Source organism: Myotis davidii, unplaced genomic scaffold (assembly GCF_000327345.1).
Source record: "Myotis davidii unplaced genomic scaffold, ASM32734v1 scaffold64, whole genome shotgun sequence".
Classification (NCBI taxonomy): domain Eukaryota; kingdom Metazoa; phylum Chordata; class Mammalia; order Chiroptera; family Vespertilionidae; genus Myotis; species Myotis davidii.
In genome coordinates this window covers 2,795,712-2,820,014 of record NW_006296226.1, presented here as the reverse complement: position 1 = coordinate 2,820,014, position 24,303 = coordinate 2,795,712, and the positions used below count along the sequence as shown (strand labels likewise).

The 24,303-nt window shown below is 45.1% G+C and overlaps 1 protein-coding gene across 10 annotated transcripts in view; it reads right to left on the bottom strand.

Annotated features, from left to right (window-relative positions):
- AKAP2 (A-kinase anchoring protein 2) overlaps nt 1–24,303 on the bottom strand; it is a 317,252-nt gene that overhangs the window by 158,455 nt on the left and 134,494 nt on the right. For 8 of the 10 annotated variants that reach the window (XM_006771163.2, XM_006771165.2, XM_006771162.2 and 5 more), the window contains one exon: nt 18,628–19,323. The exons of the other annotated variants lie outside the window; for them this stretch is intronic. In XM_006771163.2, coding sequence (XP_006771226.1) covers nt 18,628–19,323 — 696 coding nt within the window. The remainder of the gene's footprint in view (nt 1–18,627; nt 19,324–24,303) is intronic. 10 annotated transcript variants of the gene reach the window in all.

Below are 24,303 nucleotides of genomic sequence, written 5' to 3'. Positions count from 1 at the left end.
AGGAAGGGAGAGGGATAGAGAGTTAGAAACATTGATGAGAGAGAAACATCGACCAGCTGCCTCTTGCACACCCCTTACTGGGGATGTGTCCGAAAGCAAGGTACATGCCCTTGACTGGAATCGAACCTGAGACCCTTGAGTCCGCAGGCTGACGCTCTATCCACTGAGCCAAGCCGGTTAGGGCTCCTCTCTTTTTTTAAATTTCATTTTTCTATTCATTCACTTACATCATCCTTGACAAAAGTATTGTTCTGGAATGAATTGGGAATGTGAAAAGAAAATAACACCTGATCCTCCCTTCACCACGGTATTGTTCTCGGGGAGTCCAAGCTCCCGGCTTGGGCGGGTTGTATCCCTGAGAACAGAGAGACCCCACTGGCGAGGGCCAGGAAACACCTGCGTGGGTGCTTCCTACATGCCCCCCTCCTTTCCATTTCTAGCGGGTGGCTGGGTTGCGTGAGCTCTTGCTTGGGGAGAAGAGGGATTGTGACAGAAGCTGCCTTTGGCTATGGGCCTTCAGGTCTTTTGCAAAAAAAAGCCAAAATTCATTACAGAACTTAAGCCAGGCCTCCTGGGCTGGGTTACACGTTCCTCCAGGAGCCCCAGTCAGGAGAGGTCAGCGAGGCTGCTCCTTGGTGGGAGGAGAGGGAAGGGCAGGGACAGAGAGGAGAGGGGAGGGCGGGAGAGCAGGGGAGCGCAGGTCGATGTGTGGTGTATGTAGGGAAGCTGACCTGAGTCCAAGGACTCCCAGCTTCCGCCCAGGTTCTTGTCCCCAAGCTTGGCCTGGAAGCCACGCAGACTTTAGCCCTGAACAGGCTGTGGGGGCCTGAGCACAGGCATCCCGGATAGACCAGTGAGGACCAGTGATGGGGGGCCTCCCCCAGGTGACCACACTACCCTTGCACAAGCCTTTGCCATTACTCTCCCTTCTGCCTAAAATAATCTCAGCAAGGACACCTTTTTCATTCTTCAGGAGTCAGCTTCACAGAGCCCATCTGGGAGGTGTGTGCATGTGTGTGCACATGTGTGATGCATACATCTGTGTCCATGAACACATGGGTGTTCATGTGTGTGGTATATGCATAGGTGTGTGCGTGGGTATGGTGTGTACGGGGGGGCGCAGGGAAGAACTGTAAGATCAGATGGCCTTGCACTTTCAGATCTCAAAGAGGTCTTGTAGCCTGCTGCTGCTCAGTGGCTTTCCCGTCACTGTTTCCTCTCCGCCCCTAATTCCTCAAGTGTCCCTCTGTCTGCGTCAAGCTCCACAGGTCTGTAGCCAGGACAGGAACTGGGTCTAGGGTCCCTCCCTGAAATCTGGGGATGCTGTTCTGTGCCCAGAGGACATGCTGACTTCCCGGGAAGACGGAGTCTGCCCCAGCCAGCCTTCCGGCTGGGTGTCTAGAAGGAAAACACAGCTGCCCAGGGGGCCCTGACAATCCCATCAGGATCGGGACTGGGAGCTGGATGTAAGCAGTCGTACCCGATGGCAGGATGGACCTGGAAGCTCCTTCGGAAACCCACGGTGCCCAGCCCACGGGGGCGTGGCCAAACCTGCCAGCTTGCCTGAATGTCTTCTGTCTTGGCAGAGTCCTACTTCCTGTTGCCCATCTGGCTAGAAATCCCCAGAGAAACCCTTCCCCTTAGTGATCTGGTCACTTTTGCTCTGTTTAGGGTATAAACAGGAAGCGGAGAGAGCTGCTTAGAAATGAGAGAGCATTATAATCAAAATAGCCACCCTTGCCTTTCATTTCCCCCTGAAATTCCAGTTTCAGTTTCCACTTAATGGAAGTCAAGAGGGAGGTTTCCCAGTAGATCTGTGCTTCCCACCTCCTGGGGTCCTTTGGGGACCAGGGTGCCACGCAGACCAGACCCCTGGAGCCACAGTGACCTGTGAGCAAACACAGAGGTCCCTCCCTTTGGGAACAGTGCCAAAGAAGGCCATCCTGAGGGAGGTTTCCAGAACAACAGACCCCAGGGTCCACCTCTTTCCAATTCATTCATTCATTCATTCATTCATTTATTCATTCATTCAGCCAGCCATTATCCACCCACCCTATGAATATGCACTAGGCCCCTTTTGTGTGCCAAGCACTGTGCTGGCCTATTCACTGGGACTACTGTAGAGACAAAGGCACATCCCTGCTTTATGATGCTTATTGTCTGGTGGTGGATACCCAGGCGGACACTCACACACCCTCCCACCTGCTGGAGAAAACCGCCATGGAGCCCGCCGCCACACGTCGGAACCACGCTTGGCAACACAGCCTGTCAGCTTTTCCTGGGCCACCGGCCTCAGCCGCCTGCCCGTCAGAGCTTCCTGAAGAAGACCCTGCAGCGCGTTAGACAGGTCTGCACATTCTCTGACACTTCTCTCTTCAAGACACAGAGTCACTGCCCTGCCCTTGTATCTGGGCGGGCCTTAATGAAATGCTTTTTTTTAACTTGGATACTTGCACATGTCATATTATGATGCGTAGACATGCAGTCATTTGGCTCAAAACAGCCACTGCCCTATGTCAGTGATGACATGCTCCTCTGTGATGTGAAATGTGCCAACTCCTTCCCCTGAGTCCTTACTCAACAACACACGACAGTTACTGAGCCACAGACACTTCGCTGGGCTCATTCACGTAGGTGCCCTCCTTTCACTTTCAGCTCTCAAAGAAGAAAATTGTTTTACAAGATGTGGAAACTGAGGCCCAAAGTATAATGATGGCCGTGGGAATTACTAGACCAGTGCAGCCCTCAGTGACAGAGTTTGTTTTTTCATCCAAAAGTACTTATTGAACATATAGATATGTATTTGTGAGTGTGGTGAGACTATTGAAATCTAGACCCTCAGCAACTTTCAAGTTTGCATTATCACGTGGTTAACTATAGTCACAAGTCACGTCTACCAAATAGAATGTGCAGAAGTGACCCTGTGTGACTTAGGAGGTGAGGCTAGAAAAGGTGGCACTTCTACCTGGCTCTCTCTTGGGACACCTGTTCTTGGGGTCCAGCTGCTGGGCTGTGAAGACCCCCTTGCCACACGGAGAGGGCAGGGCAAGGTTCTGACTGACAGCCCCAGGTGAGGTCACAGTGGACAGCAGCATCAAATACCAGACACCAGATGACTCCACCCCAACTGCTTTCTGATGACCAATCCATGGGCGACTCGGAGCAAGGACTGCCTAGCTGAACTGGGAGAGATAATAGTAACAACAGCAGATCATTATTTTGCTTTAAGCTACGTGGTTTGGGAGATGGATTGCCCAAGTGGATAACCAGAACAGGATGCTGCCCTGGAAACGCTGGTGGGCCTCCACTCCTCCACAACCTTGCTATTCAAGGAGTGGCCACAGACCCGCAGCACCAGATGACCTGGGAGCCTGTTAGACAGGCAGAACCTTGAGCCCCACCCCAGACCTACTGAACCCAAACCTGCATTTTAACAAGAGTGGCAAACGTTTCACACACATGTTCAAGTTCCAGAGCACTGCTCTGCAATACATTTTTTAAAAGTACATTATTTTAATGCAATACTTACAAAATTCAAATAAAAATAATGTAAAGGCATAAGCTTCCAGTTATAGAATAAACTAATGCAATGTTGTTTGTCAATTATACCGCAACAAAAGAAAAGAAGATATAAAATAAAAATATGAGTCTGACCATACCAAGAGTCAGAGAGGATTAAAAAAATAATAATGTAAAAGACCCTACTCCTAACATGCTGTTTCTGCAACCTCATGTTTTGTTGTTTTCAATACACATCCAACTTAAGAGTTCGGTGGTTTGGTTGATAAAGTAGTATTATGTTCTACATTTCACAAACCGAATCGCCCAAAGGAAAGAGAGAAATAAACAATCAGAAATCTATGCTATACTGAGTCCTCTGGTTTCATGCTGTCTTTCTCTTGGCCTGATTTCTCTCTTTATTTTCTTTTCTGCTGCCAACTTTAGGAAAGTGATAAGATGCTTCTATAGAGGCAGGAGGACAAAGAAAAATATAAAATGCCTCAAACACTTTTCCTTTGTAAAGAGAAAGGAAAAGCAGAGAGGACAGTCTTTAAAACATTCCTAATAGAAATCATGCACGCTAAGCATGAGTCTCATTTTACAGAAGAGGAAACTGAGGTTTGGTGAATTGAAACCAGTTGTCCGACACTGACCAGCTGGCCAATGACCGACATGGAATTTGATTTCCGTTCTGACTCCAAAGCCTACTGTGTTGTTGTTGTTTGCAGAGTTGAGACAAGGATTCCAGCTGGAATTCTCCCCTAGGCCCATGCCGGCCTATTCTAGGCCCTTCCCTGCTGTTGTTTCTAACCCTGGCTGCCCGTCAGAATCACTTGGAGCCATTTAATAAGTGCCCCAGGCCTCACCCACACCAATTAAATCAGAATCTCTGGGGTGGGGCCCTAGTATAATTATATTTTGAAGGAAACGTCCCAGATTTAATGTGCAGCAAGCAAGAAATGAGAACCAGAGAGCTATGGCAGGTGCTTCCTCGGAGAACTCATGGGCTTTGGGGAAGTTCAACTCCTTCTATCGGTGTGAGTATACCTCATGTGAAAAATAGGCGCGTCCCATGGAAAAGAACAGAGAAGAGAAGCTGAGATGTCCCTGAGTGGTTCTTTCCCCTTTAAGCTCTGTTTATTCTCTAGTGCTGAGCCAGTTTTACAGCTTGCATTGGTTACATCCTGACTCAAGAGTTAACCATGTCTTCTGAGCAGAAGTCCACTTGCTGGAGCTCAGAAGACGTACTGAAGCTGGAGGTAGGAGTGCCTTTCAGTGGACCAGCTCTCCAGCCCATCAGGTACCTGCATATTACATCACTGTCCCCTTCTATCTGGAAACTCACATCTGATCACCTAAGTTACTTCGCTCAAGTAAGGCAGGAGCCCATTAGACCTGGCCTCCCTCAGTGAAAAACTGCTTCTGCCAGATGCAGCTGTAGCTGGAACAGATGTTACTTCTGTGTGTTTAAACAACGGAGATCTTTACTGGAGAGTTTAAGTTTGCTGCTGACGTACTCAATGCGTTCCTCATAAGACAAACAGCGGGACAGGCACCTGGTGTAACAGAAACAACCTGAAGTCACCCCGTCCCAGCTCGGATCCCAGCTCGGTGTTTCTGCTCTTGCTTCCTGTCGCTTTGAGCAAGTCACTTTGTATATCTCACCCCAATCTTCAAAATGAAGACTTGGGGTTTTTATTTTATTTTTAAAATATATTTTATTGATTGTTTACAGAGAGGAAGGGATGGGGAAAGAGAGTGAGAAACATCGATGAGAGAGAAACATCGATCAGCTGCCTCCTACACACTCCCCACTGGAGATGTGCCTGAAACCAAGACACATGCCCTTGACCGGAATTGAACCTGGGACCCCTGAGTCCGCAGGCCGACTCTCTATCCACTGAGCCAAACCGGTTAGGGCGAGACTTGGGGTTCTTAAAGAAATAGAATGAGGCAGGGCAGATTTTCCCAAATTTTAGGGGTCAATGAGTATGGTATTAAACAATACCAAATCACATAGCAAGAACGCTATTCTCATGTTGATACTCTTTCATACTATATGATTATATCAAAGAGAAAAAAGTGTATTTTTGACATTTCTCTAATCCTGCTTTCCCTCCTTTATTTGTTTTTTAAAATGTCTTTTTATTGTTGATAGTATTACAGCTATCCCCCATTCCCCCCCCCCCCATATCCCCCCCTCCTCCCAGCCCCTACTTCCCTCCTTTAATAGCCGGTCTAGATAATTATATGTATTCTTAGGCGACTGCTGAGAGCTGGAAATTAATAATAATGTTGATTTATACTTATTTTGACAGTTTACTTTTGTGGTGTGTGCTGCCTATCTGAGATAGGACTACAACTTTATTTTCAAATAAACTTAAGTCATAGAAGTGGTTAAAATATCAACTAATGGCCCACAGGTGGCATACACACAGGACAAAACTAACTAAAGCGATACCCAAACGTCAAAGTTTAGGAAAAACAGAGTGGATGTATTTGACAGAATCTCACCTTGAGTCTCTGAGTATAGTTAGGATGTGGTCAGATTTCAGGGAAAGAAGAAACTACCAAACTGTCGGCGTTCTCTGGTTTGAAATAAGCTCTTGAAGAACGGAAATTTGAGACATAGTCTGATAGTATGGATGGGTCACACAGACTGCAGAATTTATCTCATTGTCCTTGGACTGACCTTGGACCCTTGGCCTGAAAAATATAGATTCACTGCTCCTGCTGTCAATACTCAGTTACTTGGAAATGGGGGCGGGGGGTGAGGGGGGGCGGGAAGGGAAGGCGGAAGTAGGGAAATACAATTATCATCTTAAATTTGATTAGCTTAGTTAAACATTTTAAAAAAGAAAACACTAGAAACACTAGATCACATTGGTTTCAGATGACAAGCCTTGGGAAGAAAGATTCCTGTTTCATCAATTCGCTGAATTGTCCAACTTCCTGCAGATCATTCTTCTTAGCAAGATAAGGAAGTGAACATCAGAGGATATTACTATTCTGTGACCACATGACCTCAGGAGACCGATTAAAAGACTCAGGATTCGGAGGGGAGAGATCATGTTGAAATTTAAGCACACGTGGGATTTGCCTTTTGTGTTTTTCTTAAGAAGAAATTTGAAGCCTCCAGAACTATCCAACTGTTGACTACAATGTTTTTGTTTATTTTTCTAGGAATGAAAATTTTTACCATGAAGCACAGGATACCACACAGTTCCAAAAACATTTACATTGGTCATTTTGCCTAAGCAACATAGAGAATAATCTATACACTATACATTTTTGCAGAAAAAAGGGTTTTCTTTTCTTATATTTTAAGTGATCTCACCAGCTTGTGATGATCTATCACCACACAAGTCATGTGGGCTCTTCTTTTAATCCTACCAGACCTGAGGCCCTGAACCTAACTGTCCCCTATACCTGAGCTCCTGAGCATTAAAGAGAAAAAACCAACATGATATAGAAAAATGTTAGTTACATGCAAACAAATGGTTAGAATAAGATGGAACTTGGAGACATTGTAGAAAATAGGTCTAGCTTTCATCTACCTTTCATCTAGCGCCAATATTCCACCTTTGTGTGGAAATTACCGAAAAATCAGTACAGTGGTCTGGTAGGGTTAAAAAGCACCAGATTCTGATATTGGCTTTCTGCTTATAGCCTGCTCAAAATTTAAAATGCTCCTATCAGCTTCAGATCCTAACCCAGTGCCAACCCTCATTCTTCCAAAGGAGTTGAGGAGATGTCATCTCTAGTTCTGGCTTTACTATGATCTGGTAATGGGTAAGTCTCACGTTCACCTCGGACTCATTTGACCCAGCCATAAAACGAGTGGATTGTGCTAGGTTAGGGATAACACACTCAAATGCCAACAGGGGCCAGGCAGGTGGTATAAACAAAGGATGCTGGCCTGGAGTAAGGCAACAGGAACTGGTGGTGGTGATGGTGAATAAGACTACAGCTTCTCTAGAGGGGGCAGCCACCATCAGCTCCGGGCACTTGTCAGCCAGGAAAACAGGCCCATTGTTGACAGAGCCTCTTAAATGTCAAGGGGAGCTAGAAATCCATACTTTTAGAAGGGGAATTCTCTTAATTTATTACTATTGACAATGAATTAAAAATGATTTTTAAAACACTATGCAGGCAAAACTACCATAACTGGAGGCCGGACCCAGCTTGTAGGTAACCATTTTATGACTTCTGCACTAAAGATCTCTGAAGTCTTGTGGCCTTAGCTTCTAAATAGCAAACCTTTGCTTTTGTGTGTTGTCCATAAAGTGGAGGATTTGACACGGTTTGGGAAAAGCAGAAGAGGAGCTGGGCTGTTGGGGAGACAGTGTGTCCTATTGGTGGCTGCAGAGGGTGATATAGCCTAGATCTAAAGGCACAACGCCATAGGGCACTGCTACTCTTAGCTGTTAGGACACAGGCGAAATAATAGCAATACTATCAACAGCAACAGCAACAAAACCACTTTTGCTCATTCAGAGATGGGCATGCCACTCCTAGACTTAACAGTGCTGTTTGGGCAATTTTGTTAATCCTTTTAATGAATGAGGAAGGAAACATTATCAAGCAGAAAAACAGGATTCCTAATTAACAGATAAGAGAACAAAGGGTGATTTCACCCTCTGCTTCTCCTCTGGGAAGGAAGTACTGCAGAGACACCTCCCATCCTCCAGAGGGCGGTGTTATTACAGAGCATTTGCTTGAGCAGGTAAAGGTGCAGAATAAGAACCAGTGCCATTTTGTCTTTTTTTTTTTTTTTTTGCACAGATGGTTCTGTTACCCAACTCTTTCTGTATCTAAGTTGCATTCCCACACCACTTTCACGACACAGAGACTCCTGTGTGGAAGGAAGTAAAGAGAGCTGAGCTCAAAACTTGTTCCCATCACTCCCCAATATTTCGCTTTGCTATATTGGGCAAGGCACTGACTATTTCTGTAACTCAGTTTCCTCATGCATAAAGGAGAAGAATAGCAATGTCTACCTCATATGGTTGAGGTAGGATTAAAGGAAATCGTACCCACTAAGGGGAAATGCCCAGTTGTGCATTAGTAGTACTGAACTATAGGCCCTTCCAAAGTTCTTATTTTCTCATCTAAATTCCTCCTGCTAGAGTTAAATTTCATCTGGTGAGCTTTTGCCCTCCAACATGGCAAATGAAACCTGGAATTGAATTATATGACATTGTCAATATTATCGGTCTATAATATGGCAATTTCATACAGTTCAATATAATACAAAAGCAGTCACCAACTCAAGGGAGGGAAAAGCAGCTTCCCCTTTTATACTGGCTCTGAAACACACCTGAATAACCTACAATATTTACATTTGGGAAAGTTGAGGCCTTTGGTACTGGGGCATATACCACTTTCTCATCACAAGTAAACTAACATCTGCTACCCACTTCCAGCTTACATAGTGCTTTGCATAAACAGAATTTCCTTTAACTCCACACAACACTGGGAATGGATGTGAGCACACAGCTTTTTATAGGCTACTTGATGTGTCACTGTTGGTACACCCTAGAGCTGTGAGATGCATAATGTGCTATCATGGTTCCAGTCTACATGTCCACACAATAAAGAATATTTCAAGGAACAAAGAGTATATTTAAAGAAAGCTCTGCCACTCACTGTGTAGGATGGATCAGACAAAACCTAGCTTCACAAACACCTGGCCTGATGCTTAGAAGCCTAGAGACCACCCAGTTCTGGTACCCTCAGCACTCTGACACGGACAAGATGACCTTGTACTTCCTCAACTTTCTATTGGTTGAAACTCTTACTAATATCAGCTTGGCAGTGTGAACAGTCTATAAGGCACCATTCAAGTCTCAGTCTTCAAAGTTTCCTTCCAGGCATAAAAACATAACAAGGAAATCCACCATGGAACCCAACCACATAAGAATGCCCCAAATGATTGCATTTACTCCGTGTCTTCAAAGACAACTTTCTGTGACATTTTTATAGGTGATTTCATATCTGCCCTTTGTTCATTCTTTCATGCGATGGCTTTTAAACTTTTTTTTATTGAACACCTACAATGTACCAAGCCTTGCCGAAGGCCAGGGGTCAACAAACTACAAGCCCGAAGGCCAAGTCCTGCCCAAAGACTGTTGTAGTAAATAAAGTTTGTTGGAACATAATCACAGTCATTCATTTATGTAGAATGTGGGGCTGCTTTCTGGCAGAGTGGAGTTGTTGTGACAGAATTCATCTGGCCCACAAAGCCCCAAGTGCTATCTGGCTATTTATAGAAAATGTTTGCTGACCCTCTTCCAGGTCAAGAGGCTATAACAGTCAAGAGGAATATCAAAGTCCTGGGTGTCTTCAGATGCTCCTGCTCAGGAGACCACACCGGATGAGTGCTTACCCCCTAACCTAAGCGGCAGTCTGCGTTTCACCCAGGGGATCACAGTTAATGCCACTGCTGGGGGCTTGCAAGGAACAGGAAAAAAGATGACAGGTGTGGAGAAAGACGTGTAAGAGCGGGTGAGAGAGAGGAAGTGTGGGAGATGGGATTAGTTAGTGTGGAAACCAGCTGGAACAGGCAGGCCACGGAGTTTCCACTGGGGGACACACAAACTTATGGATGGGCCAGATACCACATGGGTCAGAATCACCTGGAGACATTATTAAAAACGCAGATTACGGGGCCCCAACCTGGGAATCGGAACCTGAGTGCCAGACATGTGAATGCGTTTCCATGAGCTTAGCAGGTATCCCTGGGTGATTCTGAAGCACGTTTAAGTTTGGTTAGTGTTTAGTTTGAGTGTGCGTTGAAGGCGATCCCCACGCAGTCTGGCCCGGCGTCCACTCATGGCAGGTGAAAAGGAAAAGAATCGGGGCGCAGACACAGAGGCAGATGCAGTACAAAGGCAGTTTATTGTCTATTAACACTGTACAGAGGAACAGAGAGAAGCTACAGGAACAGCATTGGCTGTCGCTGGCAGTGTTATTTCTATCGTCAGTTTTTGCTTTTTTATCCGAAGGAAACAGAACAGTCCAAGTACACTTCAGGTTACAAAGTACAGCAGCTAGCCCAGCAAGTCTACTTCAGGAAAAGCACGACAGGTTCCCACCCTACCCCGCAACCAACCACAGAATGGATGTATGTACAGAGATGCCACTCACCCCAGTGAGCTGCTAAAGCTGAAAATTCCATCGACAACCTACATTCACCAGAAAGCTGCATCACACACAACATTTTCTGGAACCCCTGTATGATTTCAACTCTACAAGGTCAGGAGCTTGAGAGGAGGAAAGAATGTTCCAGAACCTGACAAAGAACAGAACTCTTTCCACTTGCCAGAATAGAATATCGAGAAATTGGAGTTGGAGCTACACACAGAATAGTTGGGGTCAGGCATTGCCCAGTGGTCTCTTGGCAGGTCAAGACTTGTCATTGCGAAACCAAGGAGCTGGATGGCTCCCTGCCCTGCCCACCTTATCTCAAACCAAGAGGTGCCGTGGTAATAAGAAACTAGAATACACTGGCTCTCCTGTAGCACCTTCGGGCAGTTGCATAGTTCTTTCATTTTTGGAAATTGTCTCCATGACACTAATGTTCACAGCTGGCCTTGACTTGAGCCCATTGGGGGGATCCTGGTCATGAAAGAATTAAAATGATTTGCATGGATATTGGAGGGGTTATTTTTCTTGAAATGGAACATGTTTATGACCTTGCCTTGTTGGGAAAAGGATCTTGGTCTTTTAGGGCAGTAGAAATAGGGCCCATGCCGGAAAAGGACGCAACCCGGCAAGAGAGTCTGACTGGAGTGGTGAGCAGACTGAAGCTTGTCCCACCCTGTCAGCCAGAGGAACAGGAGTGGGTGAAGATCTTCATGAGACCGAGTGTGAATGTCACCAGAACTCAGGAATTTGGCAGCAAACTGGAGGTGGGGTAGGGGTGGGGATCCAAGAAATCTAAAAATTCAGAATCTTCTTTACAGATGGATAAAGGCAATTCTTTCTCATCTCTACTTAGCTCTGAAAATATGATGTAGCCCCATTAATATTTACAAGGCCGGTAATACCTGGTAAGTTTTATATTGTTGGTTTATGCATTTATGTACAGACTAAGAGCCAGATGTTTCTGACTCACCTTTTCACACCTATGACTCAAATGCACTGTAGTGAGTGGTCTCTTAACCTCAATGTAGCAGTTACTCCTTAAATATGTGACAGAGTTGGACTTATATTTAAAGCTAGAGGCTTAGTGCACGAAATTGGTGCCTGGATAGGGTCCCTAGCGGCTGCTGGCCAGAGCCTCCCTTCCCCCAGCTGCCTGCCACAGCTGCTGGTCAGGGTGGGGCCGGCCAGGAGGAGAGGCCATGGGTGGTTGGCCAGTCCCACCTCTGGTCCAACTCCCGGTGGAACTTCCAGTTGAGGGGACAATTTGCATATTAGGCTTTTATTATATAGAATTATTATATAGGATAGCTACCTCCTTCCAAAAAATGATTATATATTATTATTAAAGATGGAGCCCAGCCCTAGCTGGTTTGGCTCAGTGGATAGAGTGTTGGCCTGTGGACTGAAAGTCCTGAGTTTGATTTCCGTTAAGGGCACATGCCCGGCTTGTGGGCTCGATCCCCAGTGTTGGGCGTGCAGGAGGCAGCCAATCAATGATGCTCTCTCATCACTAATGTTTCTATATCTCTCTCTCCCTCTCCCTTCCTCTCTGAAATCAATAAATATATATTTAAAGACGGAGCCCAGAGAGCTCTCAAGCCATTCAACAGTTTCTCTAACAATAGTTACGGAAAGTTTGGTCTTACAACCTAGGTCTGTTTGGAAAAACTGGACTCCGTGCAGTGGTGGTGTGAGGGCAGGGCACGGCCCTTTGTTCACACCCCTGAGGCCTGGGAGTTCACCGGAAAGTTACTTTAATGGAATGGAGAAATAACTCAGTCAATCAAGGGTGTTTTCAAACTCAAGCTTCAGAATGCATATAGAATTCACTATAAAAATATTTTTCCTTAAAAAAATACATAAACGTAAAATATTCCAATTTCTATAGCCACTCCTTACTCCCACCCATATTATGCGACTCATCTTAGACTATAATGAATGGGCACACCTGTCAGTAATGACCCAGTCACACCATATGACTCCATCTCTCCTGCTTTTTCAAAGCTATGCCAATTATGCTAAAAAATATGCTCCCAGACTCAGAGAGGGGGGCCACAGGTGCACCTCCTTCACAGGGGGAAGGACTGCAGGTCACGTGGCCCGCCCCGGAATGTCAGAGTGTGATTTGGCAGGCCAAGATGAAGACACAGAACGTTTGGTTGGTAGATGGGCCGAGGCAATGTCCAAGCTATGCCCACTTTATTCCCTCGGGGCGAGGCTCTGCCTCCAGGCTCCTGTGATAAAATCCACCGCTCTGAAGAGGGCTGGGCAGGGGTGGGAAGAGAATGTTGTGTTAACACAGCTTTGGAATACAACCTGCATTTTTTAAAAGGACAGAAAAGGAGAACATAAACAGCGATGCTAAGGCAAACTTTCAAATGGCACATCAGAACTCTTTTTGTTTTTTTTGTCATTCATTTAGTTAACATCACAAGGCAGATACATTCTGTAAACATATATACTGTACAGTACATTAACCGTAGGAAAATAAAAAAGAAAGCCACCCTGTAATTCTTTTCTTTCTGTGTCTCTGTTCTCTCACGCTAGGAGGACTGCCTGAAGCCTACGGAGAATTGTGTGGTTCCCGAGATATTCCTTTCTTTTGCTAAGAATGCAGTGACTTGCAAAAAAGAGCCCCAGGTGACTAGCAAGAGGCAGTATGGGGAGAAGATGACCATTCAAACTTCAACCTGTAGAAACTTAGAAAATAGTCACAAAATATAAAAAAGTCATTAATTTCAGGAAACATTCTGTTTTCCTGTTTAGTAAAAGAGAGCATTGAAAAAATTGTTCTTGTGGTTTTTTTTTTTTATAAAAGTTAAGGCTGTCCAGATCTTAGATGCAGAAAATCTGTGGTCCCCCAAAATGTTATGTTATACTTTCACATCGAAAGCAGGTTTTGTTTTTTTGCGCTACAGTTCTGGCCTTCTTATAATAGACTGGGGTGGAGAGGGAAGCGGAGGCCGATTTAAGTCATATAAAAGTTAAGGGTGGGGGGCAAGGCTGGTCTAGGGTTCCCTGGTAAAATTGCCCTTTGAAACTTTGAGGATGTCATTTTTATTCTATCCTTTTCTACATTTGAATAATAAGTATTCTAGTTTTTGTTAGACTGGGGATTTTATTATGAAGTTCGCCGAAGCTATGAACATACAGACACATAACTACACCGTGCCCCTCAGAAAAGACTAACTTTTCTTTTTCCCTAGAAAATGCAGGCAGCTTTTCTTGTAAGAGCAGAAGGGAACTACGCAATGAGGATGTACTGGCCGCAGGACTCAAAGACCCCATCTTGCTCATGATATAGCTGCTCTGTGATATATGCTATAACTCCACATACCAGCTGGTGGCATTAGCCCACAGGACAGAGGGTCTCTCAGGACCTATCCTAGTCAGTGGAGTTCCATGCACCTGGCATAGTACATTAAGGAGCTTCTAAAACTTTGCGTATTTACAAAGTTTCTGACACTTAGGTTTTAGCTATGCGGTGAACCTGTGGTTTCAATAACAAATGCACATGTTGCAAAAATACAACATAAAGCTGCTCACCTTGGAATTTATTGTTAACAAAGCAACAACGAGGGAGATGAGAATATTTCCATAAGGAATGGGGCCTTCGCTGAGTTTAACCCCACAGGGAGGTCTGGTGACAAACAGGGACAACTGGGCTTCTAGATTTAAGTAAAAACGAAGAAAGTCCTCTGGGCACACTTTGTCTATGTTCATCTGGGTTTTATTACTTTTTAATTGAATTGACTGGGGTGTCATTGGTTAATAAAATTATATAGGTTTCAGGTATGCAATTCTGTAATACATCACTTGTATATTGCACTGTGTTCGCCACCCAAAGTCAAATTTCCTTCTGTGCGTCTGTGTTTTAAATTGGCAGGAAAACGCTTTTAAAAAGGAGCACTGTTTTGGTGGTTCAGTTTTTTCCTCTATCACCATATCCCCTCCTCCTCTCTTGCTACCAGTTCGTTCACTGGAATGAAATAAACAGTCATTGCCAAGGGTACTGTGTGGTCCCTCGAAATGGAATTCTGCAGAAGTGAAGAGAAATAGGCTGTTTTCACCCTTGGCCTCAACATTTTGCTCCAGAGATATTGTATCTCTAGACATACAGCTTCCCCCCTTTTATAAAAACTTGACCCTACCCAAAATAAAATATTCTACTTGCATGCAGGAAAAACACAGCTATCACCAGGAAGATGGAGTATGTGGGGATTTGAAGCAGATACATGTCTATCAACAGTTCAGAAAGAAGTCAAACCAGATAAACACTAGAATTTGTTCGAGTTTCCTGAAAGCCTTTGAATAACTGGAGGTTGCTCAGGAGGTTGAAGGAAACCACGTTTGGAGTTTGGCCAGAAGGGAATTCCCTAGCCCCTTGCCCTCTCTACTCCCAATATCAAGTGACATCACTGGACATTGTCAAATCACTGCTAGAGCCAACTAAGGTTTGCTTATATAAGAAATTAATATACTGATGGGTAACAGAGGGGTGGGTAAACAAGAATTTCCTGTGGTTTGTTCTATTACATATCAAACAAACAAAAAAGTCAAGGATATATGAAACAAGTCACCAAGATTTTTCAGGGTATGTAAGGTTAAACTTAGCATTTTAACCATTAAAGAATCTTTAATGCGATGCCACTGAAAATCTATTTATAAACAAATAAAATATTCCTTCTCTTCCTCTTTCCATTTATGAGGGAACTAATGATATGATTTTAAAGAAAGTCCACCTAACCATTAGCTCAAAAAAGACCATGATTCTGTAGCTTCATTACTGATGCTCTAATTAGTCTGGTTATATAGGCCAGCGGTTGCCAACCTTTTGGACCTCAGGGACCACGAGTGGTCCCCGGACCACCGGTTGGCAACTGCTGATATACTCAATCACAGAGAACGCCAATGACTGTTGACACTCACAACTAGATATCTTCCTTAGGAAGGGTAGTACTTGTTGCTGCAGGTGGGACTGTAGCTCTCATCCCATAAAAGTACTGGCTGAGCCCGAATCCCCCCTCAGAATAGGTATATATATATATATATGCCACATTCAAACACTCCTGCATTCACTGTGGCCACAGATCATTTTAATAAAAGCAACACATCTTACTTTGAAAACCATTACATGATCAGCTGTGTAGTAAACATAGAGAGAGCACTCTAATTCATATAGCTTGCTACCCCCTATCATAATAATTGGTGAATGAGAGTGCAGGCTGTCATTAGTCTATATATATATATATGCCACATTCAAACACTCCTGCATTCACTGTGGCCACAGATCATTTTAATAAAAGCAACACATCTTACTTTGAAAACCATTACATGATCAGCTGTGTAGTAAACATAGAGAGAGCACTCTAATTCATATAGCTTGCTACCCCCTATCATAATAATTGGTGAATGAGAGTGCAGGCTGTCATTAGTCTCTCACGTCTTCTGTACAGCGTTGTAGTGAGAGGTGCAGGTCAGTGTCTTCATGAGAAACTAGTTCATTTATGGGCGGAAGGGCAGGTCATTTCAGGGAATTCTCTGTCCAAGATGACTCAGATTCTGACGATCAGCCAGCAAGCCCACGGGTTCTAAGTTCCCCCATTCCACTCACTAACTGTGCTTTTAAAAACTCATATTGTAAAGAAGTGGGGGGAAATAAATAAAAACTCATATCGAATAGTTTTCATCCCCAAGGGAATAAAAAAAGAGATAACCTGTGGTACACTTTGAGCATTTGCTTTAAATAAATTGTTAAAATAATAGATTGTCCAACACATGGCAGCTGTTTTCTTTTTCCATGTAAGTGGGCTTATCGGGCATGTCATTTTATTTATCACTTAAATGATGCCTTAGTGACCATTTACTGAGGAGCAGAAAGCTGAGTGAGATTTATAGGCAGCAAAACCAGGTATTATTTCCAGATAACAGAACAGTTTTAGTCCATTGCAGCTGCTTGCGTGAAGCTGAGATTTAGAGATAATTCCCCCAACTGTTCAAAACCAAGCCATGGATGAAATCATCTCAGGAAGCAGAACTTAGCTCTTTTATTTTTCCCTTCTTTCACTTGTTTTGTTTACATATTGGTGATAAAATGACTCACTTTGTGCAGTACTAGAGAAAAATTAATGTTGAACAATAAAATATTATTTTCTTTTTGATTAGAATGCATATAATTTCAAGCCAAGAAATTAAAAATACTACTAGGTTTAGCACTGAGAAAGCAAATAATTAGGGCAAATTTAGTTGGTTCTGTAGTCAAATTCTCTAAAGACTACCTTATTTTTTTCTCATCTACTTTTCATAGAAGTTAGGCTTGATGCAGTATGCCTATTGCATGTTTTTTGAAACTACCTTCTATTGAACACAGATAATATTGTGAATGATTTGTAACAATGCTATTAACATTTGGGCAAATAACTTAAAGTTAAGATATCTCTGTTACTAAAATCAGTTAAAATTTACACCTTTATTTTATTACTATATGATTATGTTATTAAATTGCTTCCCTTTGGTTTTACTATATGTGTGGCTGTTTGCTTCGGAGGAGTGCCAAAAATTTCTTTAAAGAATTGTTCATTGTGTTCTAGACAGAAATTATTCTTTGATGTTCTGAAATCTCCAGAAGTTTAAGAAACATGTTTTAAGAAGCTCAGTTACGTGCCTCTCAATCAACCAGTATTTGTGGAAGGAATTTAAGCACCTAATGTGCTTAAGGACAGGTCTTTCTTAATCTTTTACACTTTTTTTTTACATTTAAAATTTTTTTTTGAGGGGTGGATGAACCTACACGCTAACGTGATGGGAAACATTCTCATTCCTGTGGGGACAGAAAGAAAAGAGACCGGAAGTAAGGCTCTGGAATCAACTGGGCAGGTGAGATGGACAGGTCTCAGTTACAGCACCATCCGCAATGAAGTGGGACCATCACAGCCGCCCTCCACTGTAGGTCAGAAAGACTGTTCTAGAAATATGGTCACTGCAGAGATACGCCTCAAAATGATCCCTTCGTTGGAGAGAGAGGAACATGATCAGAAAACGTCCGTGGAAAAGCAAACAATATAAAAATTTACATTGTTCCGAGAGAACAGGAGCAAGGCCAGTGCTCTTGCCTACGTTTGGAGATCACTACCGATGCTGAAAACAATGTTTGTTTCACGTCCTTAGAAAATTAAAAAAAATGGTGCTTTGTATATAAAGGGTCCACCAGGGAAGCTGTGAATGAGGGACAGGTGCTGGTGGGCGGGTTGGGGAAACCAGTCCCTACGTTCCAGCTGTGACAGGCCCTGGGTTCTTCCCTTTCACATCAGCTTCATTTCGGGTGGAACAGAAGGAAAGCCAGAGGTGCGCGACACTGTCCTCTGGAAGCTCATGTAAGGCAGCAGAAAGCATCGCCCTAGATGGACAGATTAAGCGAGGTCCACTTCTGGCTACACTAGTGACCGGCGAGAGCCAACAGCGTCTTGCCACACAAGATATAAAAGCACAGATCCACAGCAAGGGAGGCAAGGGAGACACCAGCGGTGTGGCGATGTGTGAGTACAGGATGGGGACACACTACAGAATGCACCCCGGGGCCACCGGGGTCGGTCCCAGTCGAGTGGATTAAGGCTACTATGTAACTCGCTGCCGTGAAGTGTCCGTCCCAATCGAGCAGGAAGGAATTGGTTCGCTCTTGAAGACACAGGGGAAGGTTCAGAGCAAGAGCAAGTTCTTGGAAAGAATGAAGCACACACATGCACGCTGTCTCTGAGGTGAGGAAACCGGAGAAACACACAAAGGGTGGAAAATAAGAGAGAGCAAAGCAATCCGACTGCAAGGCAGGCAGGCGCTGGCTTCCAGTTCACAGTATTGCAGTGAGTGGTACAGTGAGGTCTAGGTAAGTGGTGGGGAGCCCGGAGGCTGCCCCGAAGAAAGGGGATGAGAGAAGTGGTCACATGACAACACAGCATTGACAGCGCTTTTTCTTTTGGGTACCTGTGGCTGGCTCTGTGGCCAGGCTCTCTTCCTTCCCTTCTGGGGATGAGGGCTCGGTGGTGTCGGAGATGGGCCTCCCAGACACCAGCTCCGCCGCATTCCCATCGATCGTGGACACGTCCGTCACGGTCTTCTCCCTCAAGGACTTCTCGTCGTCTTCGTCAATGAGGACCAGCTCAGCCTTGATGGTTTCATCGTAGCCTAGCACCTTTTTTGTCTCCTCTTCGTCCTCAATGTTTTGGTAGCCCATGAAAATCATGGTGACGGGCTGATCCAAGTTCGCCTGCGGCCCTTCAGAGCTGGGGGCTCGGGCCTGCTGCCCTGGGTTCCCGGAGGAGCGGTCCTTCCTAGATTTATGGACCATTTCTAACTTGGCCTCTTTGCAGAGCACGTGTTCCTTAGGGTGGCCCAGGCTCCCATCTGCAACCGCGGTCCTCTCTGACACGCGCCCACCTCTGAGGCTTGACTGTCCCGCCTTCTGAATGAGTTCTTCTACATCCTGGGAGCTTAATCTGTGCACTCCGTTCTCTACCACGGTGCCCGCTGAGCGCACCTCATACACTACTTTGGTACCATCCTCATAGACCTTGACTCCTCTCGGATGGACCCCCTCTGGGCCAATGGTGGCTGTAGAGAGAATCTTGGTCTCTCCTGTTTGTGTGTCTTTCTCCACATTAATTTCCATGGCGTACACAGCTTGAATGAAAACAAGAGAAAGGAAGTGCATGTTACAACAAAAAAAGCCAGTGAATGGTTAATTGCCAAACAGACAAAAAAAAAAGGTGTTGTGCCCTGTCTAGTCTAACTGCCAAGCGTCGTGAGTGTTAGCGTGCATGCGCGGTGTGGACAGAGGTGGGTACACGTGTGTTTAGCACAGCAGCTTAATGCACGGGGAGGACAGGGGTAGAGAGGCCCCGCATCTCCGTGGCACTTACGCTTCTGAGGAATAGCTGCTGCAACACAGCCCACAAGCGACTGTTTAGATCCAGTGCGACAAGTTCCGGGGAGGCTGGCGACATGCGCGTTTACCTTGACTGACAGCTTACCCTCAGCTTAGAGACAGTTTGAAAGCCCTTGGTTAAGATGTGTCCTAGTTCCAAAATCTGATATCTTTTTTAACCCTTCCATCAAGCGTTCCACGGCTTCTTCTACATTTCTCTTTACTGTTAATGGAGAATATGTAAAGGTTTTCGCAGGTGGGACGTGGCTGTCCTCCACTGTGCTATAAAGTAGGGTTATTTGCAAAACTGGAAAGCTACCAAAGCAGTAAGACAATATGTATGTATAACTAGGTTTCTCAAACAAGAGCTAGACAAGGCACAAGATCAAGGCCGCGTCATTCCATGCCACTGGAATTTGAGGCTGAGGATCGCAGAAGGTACCTCTTTCTTCTTCCATGTGCCCACTGCCAAGTCCTGGTGATTCCGCCCCACACCACCTTTCTCATCTGTCACCTTTTTCAGCTCCACGGCCACTACCCCCACGCCGAGACACGATCTCCTCTTCCCTGAGTGACTGCAAGAGCTTCCTATCTGGTCTTCCTGCTCTGATCTCACCTTCTCCAACTCACCCCAAACCCACTGCGGCCAGTGTGGGGTTCCTATAGTCTCAGGTGACACCCCATCTTTTCACATGTTATTTCAGAGGCGCACATTCTGAATCTGAGGAACCTGGGCATTAGACCCATAGAGCCAGTTCTCTCCAGGCACCCTTTCCCTGGGTGACCTGTGGGTACATCAAACTCACTGCAGCTTCAAAACTAAATCCATCGTCTTCCTTCCAAACTCCCCCAGAGTCTTTGTGACAAATAATACCAGTACCACCGAGTATCTCAAGCTCGGAATTGCACCCAATTTGTTTGTCCTTTTCTTCCTAATTGCCCAACAGCCAAACAATTGTTGAGAGTCACTAATTGCATTTCAGATCTGTCCCCCTGCATCTCCTCATCATTGCCCGCATCACCCATAGGCCAGACCCTCCTCTGCTCTCTGCACAGTATCCTTGTTTCCATCTTATCTGCCACTTATGCTGGTCAAGGCCAGAGGGCCAGAGGTAGGTGAGGCTTGTTTTTGTTGCCCAGAGGAGCACTGAATTGTTTTTATATTATTAGAAGATAGTAAAAGGAAGGAAGGAAGAAGGAAGGGGAAAGGAAATAGTATCAAAGACTGACTATGTGATAGAGGTCTTATGTGCTCCACAAAGTCTGAAATATTTGTGATCTAGGTTTCTCAAATAAGAGCTAGAAAAAGGCTGCCGACCCCTGCGGCCGATGCTCCATCCTCCCACAGTTACCTTACACATAAACCCTCTGTTCGTTCCTCTGTCTGTAGGGGATAAACACCACGCTCCTAAACTTGGCATACAATTCCCTTGAGAATTTGTCTGCAAACCTCCTTTCTAGGCTTGACTTGCAGCCCCACCCACTCCACTCCGGCTGTAACAGACTCCTCACCATTCCCAGGACGCCCCACCTCCTTCCATCACCACCGTCCCTCTGCCTTTCCTCCGTTCTCTACCGCAGTCTCCTGGAGTCGTGAGTCACATCTCTGCTTATCATGCCTTGGAGTCCCTACCTGTTTCTGAATAACTGCAAGTCCCCCAACTGTGCTAAGAAGACCCTAAATAGCTTTTCACTCACCTACTCTGTTCCTGCTTTTGGTAAGATTCCTTTCTCTTGAAATGTTCTTCTTTTGAGTTTCTATGCATCCAAATGGGACTTGTCCAGAGGAGCAGGTGGGACGTGGCTGTCCTCCATGTGCTGTCTTTGATCCTCCCATCTCTAAGTCAACTCTCTCTTAAGATTCTTTGGACACATCTTCTAAACCTCTCTGAAGATACTTAACACTTTTATCATACTTCCACTCGGGCGTATAATTATGGGAATGTTTTATTAGCTCCACAGGATTTTAAGATCTATGAAGTCTAGTTATTTCACCTGACATCTCTCCATGACTGCCCTTCCCCACCACCACCTACCTTAGAGTCTTTGGTACAGAAGGAACCTGATATACATACCTGTGAAACAGAGGCTACTAAATGAAAAGTCTGATTTGGTTGTCTTCATCTAGTCACAGAGACTTTGTATAATACGACACAATGACAATGCACACACAGTACTGATGTTTGAACTGTTTTAAAAAACCGGCCATGATATTGCTCCATCTACTTGTGTAAGAAGATACAACCTGATCATGGCTGACACTTAACTAAAAAAGGCTCTGAAGCAAAATCCAATGCTTGATTTTCATTGTGTCCGGTTGGAAAGTTTCACGGTTTGGCACAAAGATCTTGAGTTTCCTTAAGTGATGCAATGGGAGGCCAACCAATATTTGTCATGGAGGTACATGGGCTCACACAATGACGGTGACATTTTCCCCAAAAATGTGTCATGAGAAAACTAGAATAGGCATTTAAAATTTTCCTTGGGCTCCAAAAAGTCAGTTCTTTAATTATCACACATATTAAAAAGCACATTTTGGTGTTAAAATATTATGTCCTATCACTATACACACACTCATGGGACAGATTTATCAATAAGAAGGGCAATAATGATTATTAGTTATAGGCACAATATTTAATTATCTCCCAAACATCCAGCAATATGCAAATAAAATGACACCGTTACCTGTAATCAATACAGTCTGAAATAAAATGTTTATATTTTCATATCTATATGACAGGATACAAATCATTAACATGGCAATCTTTGGAGAGAGCCCTCTCCCTCTTCCCACCAATGAGAATGCTGTCACTGTTGGTCCATTTTTCCCTTCTCCACTCTAACCCTCAACCTCATTTTGTCTTTGCCTGTTTCTAGAATCAGAGACTGGACAGAGAGGAAGGACGTTGAGATGTTCTTTGCTAGAAGGGTTGAGTAGATCCACACACTAACCAGTTGAGAAAGAAAGAGTTCATGGCAGAGAGAGTGAAAGCCGTGTGGGACACAGAGAAGGAACTGGGCGTGGTGTTAGATGGTGCCTTGGTGACAGTGATCAGTAGAGGGAGGTGAGGGAAGGAAATATAAGAAATATGTCTGGGTGGAGATATGCATTGGATTCCTTCTCATATCCTTCTGGAAAAAAAACAACAGCTAAAGAACAGGGTTCCTATTTATTTGTGTATTTATTCATTCATTCATGGCTGTGGTTTTAAACTGTATTTTGTTAAGCGTGACATGGCTTTGGACCTGAACCACCCCATGTCACATGATTTCATTCGGGTTACCCGTTACTATTTCTATTTACGTGTTGTACACTGTTCTTCCAGTATTTCTGTATTATGCCATCGAATACAACATCACTTGTATTCCCCCACCCCCACCCTGCCAGCTAGAACATAAGGCTACAGAGCCACAGATTCTCAGCAGGTTTCTCCAGGGCTTGATCTCACATTGCTTGTCTGCATTCCCTCTCTTCGCTGGCAAGGGGTGCTCGGGTGCACACGGAGGAGCTCTGGCTTAACACAGGGGCAACACTGAGACGTCATGGATGCACAGGAGGGAATACTGTCAGACATTCAGAAAAGCAACCACACCGGAGGCACGAACGTTCACCTTCAATGTGTTGCTTATGAATGAGCATTTACATTTTGCTCCCGTTCTCAGGCAATAACATTTCAAAGGTAAACTAGGGTGGATACGAAGCAGGAGGAAAAGAAGGCTTACGGTTTAAATTCAGCGTTTTGTTTCTCACGCTTGCCCACAGCGTTAAAAACTCTGCCGCCTTTACTGCTGCCCAGGAGCGAATCCCAAGGACCGCTCACTGAATCGTGCGCTCATCTCCAAACACAGAGAAGGCTCTCCATCCACCCTTCCGGCCCCTCGAGCTTCCCCATCCACAGGGACACTGCTCTCCGTGTAGTGACGAAGGTCCTGTGCTCATCTCATTGAAAACAAGTGAGGAGGGGGTGCTGCTCAGGGCAGACTTTCTGGGGAGCCCCTAAAAGAGATTTTGAAAGAGCCCCTGGACATAAAAGTCTTTGAAGAAAAGCTGTCTGAAATGTCCTGGAGGAGGGTCTGGAGACAGAGCAAAAAGGAAGGATACAGTGCGAGGGGAGTTCCAGGGATGGGATGACTGACGCCTGGAAGTGTGTTCTTACCAGACAATCATTTAATTATCGATTTCCAAACATGGCTACTGATGACAAAAGGATTGGAGTGTAGGAGACATTTTTGCATTCCTTCCAATAACCCCATAAGACAGGGGAGAAAAACATTCACTTGGTTCATGAAGAGTAAGGAGTTGCCGAGGAGCTGGTTTCGGCAGTGGGATGTGAACGAATGGCTGAACTGGGGCTTTGATTCTGGGCCTCCCGGTTTGGTTTACTAGGTTCTTACTCCCCCAGTAGCTCTCTGGTCAATGGGGAGAACCACTCTGAAGAAGCAGGAACGCTGTCATGGAGGATGCCCATCCCAGCCTCGGGGTCCTGGCAACACCCAGGTGTGGGCTACCGTGGGAGGCCCCTGGGGAAGACACCGGCCTAGAAACCAGGGCGAGGGAGGGGCGAGAAGCTCTGGGGCCTGGCATGCTGCAGCTCCCAAAAGGATGGGTCTGAGGAGCAGAGGATGCTTGCTTCCGGGTCAGTCTTACTCCCCCGGCGCATGACTGTCTCGTTCCCTGTGACTTACAGCTTTAGCAAAAAGAGAGCCGCTGTGAGGAGCCCAGGGGGCAGGAGACA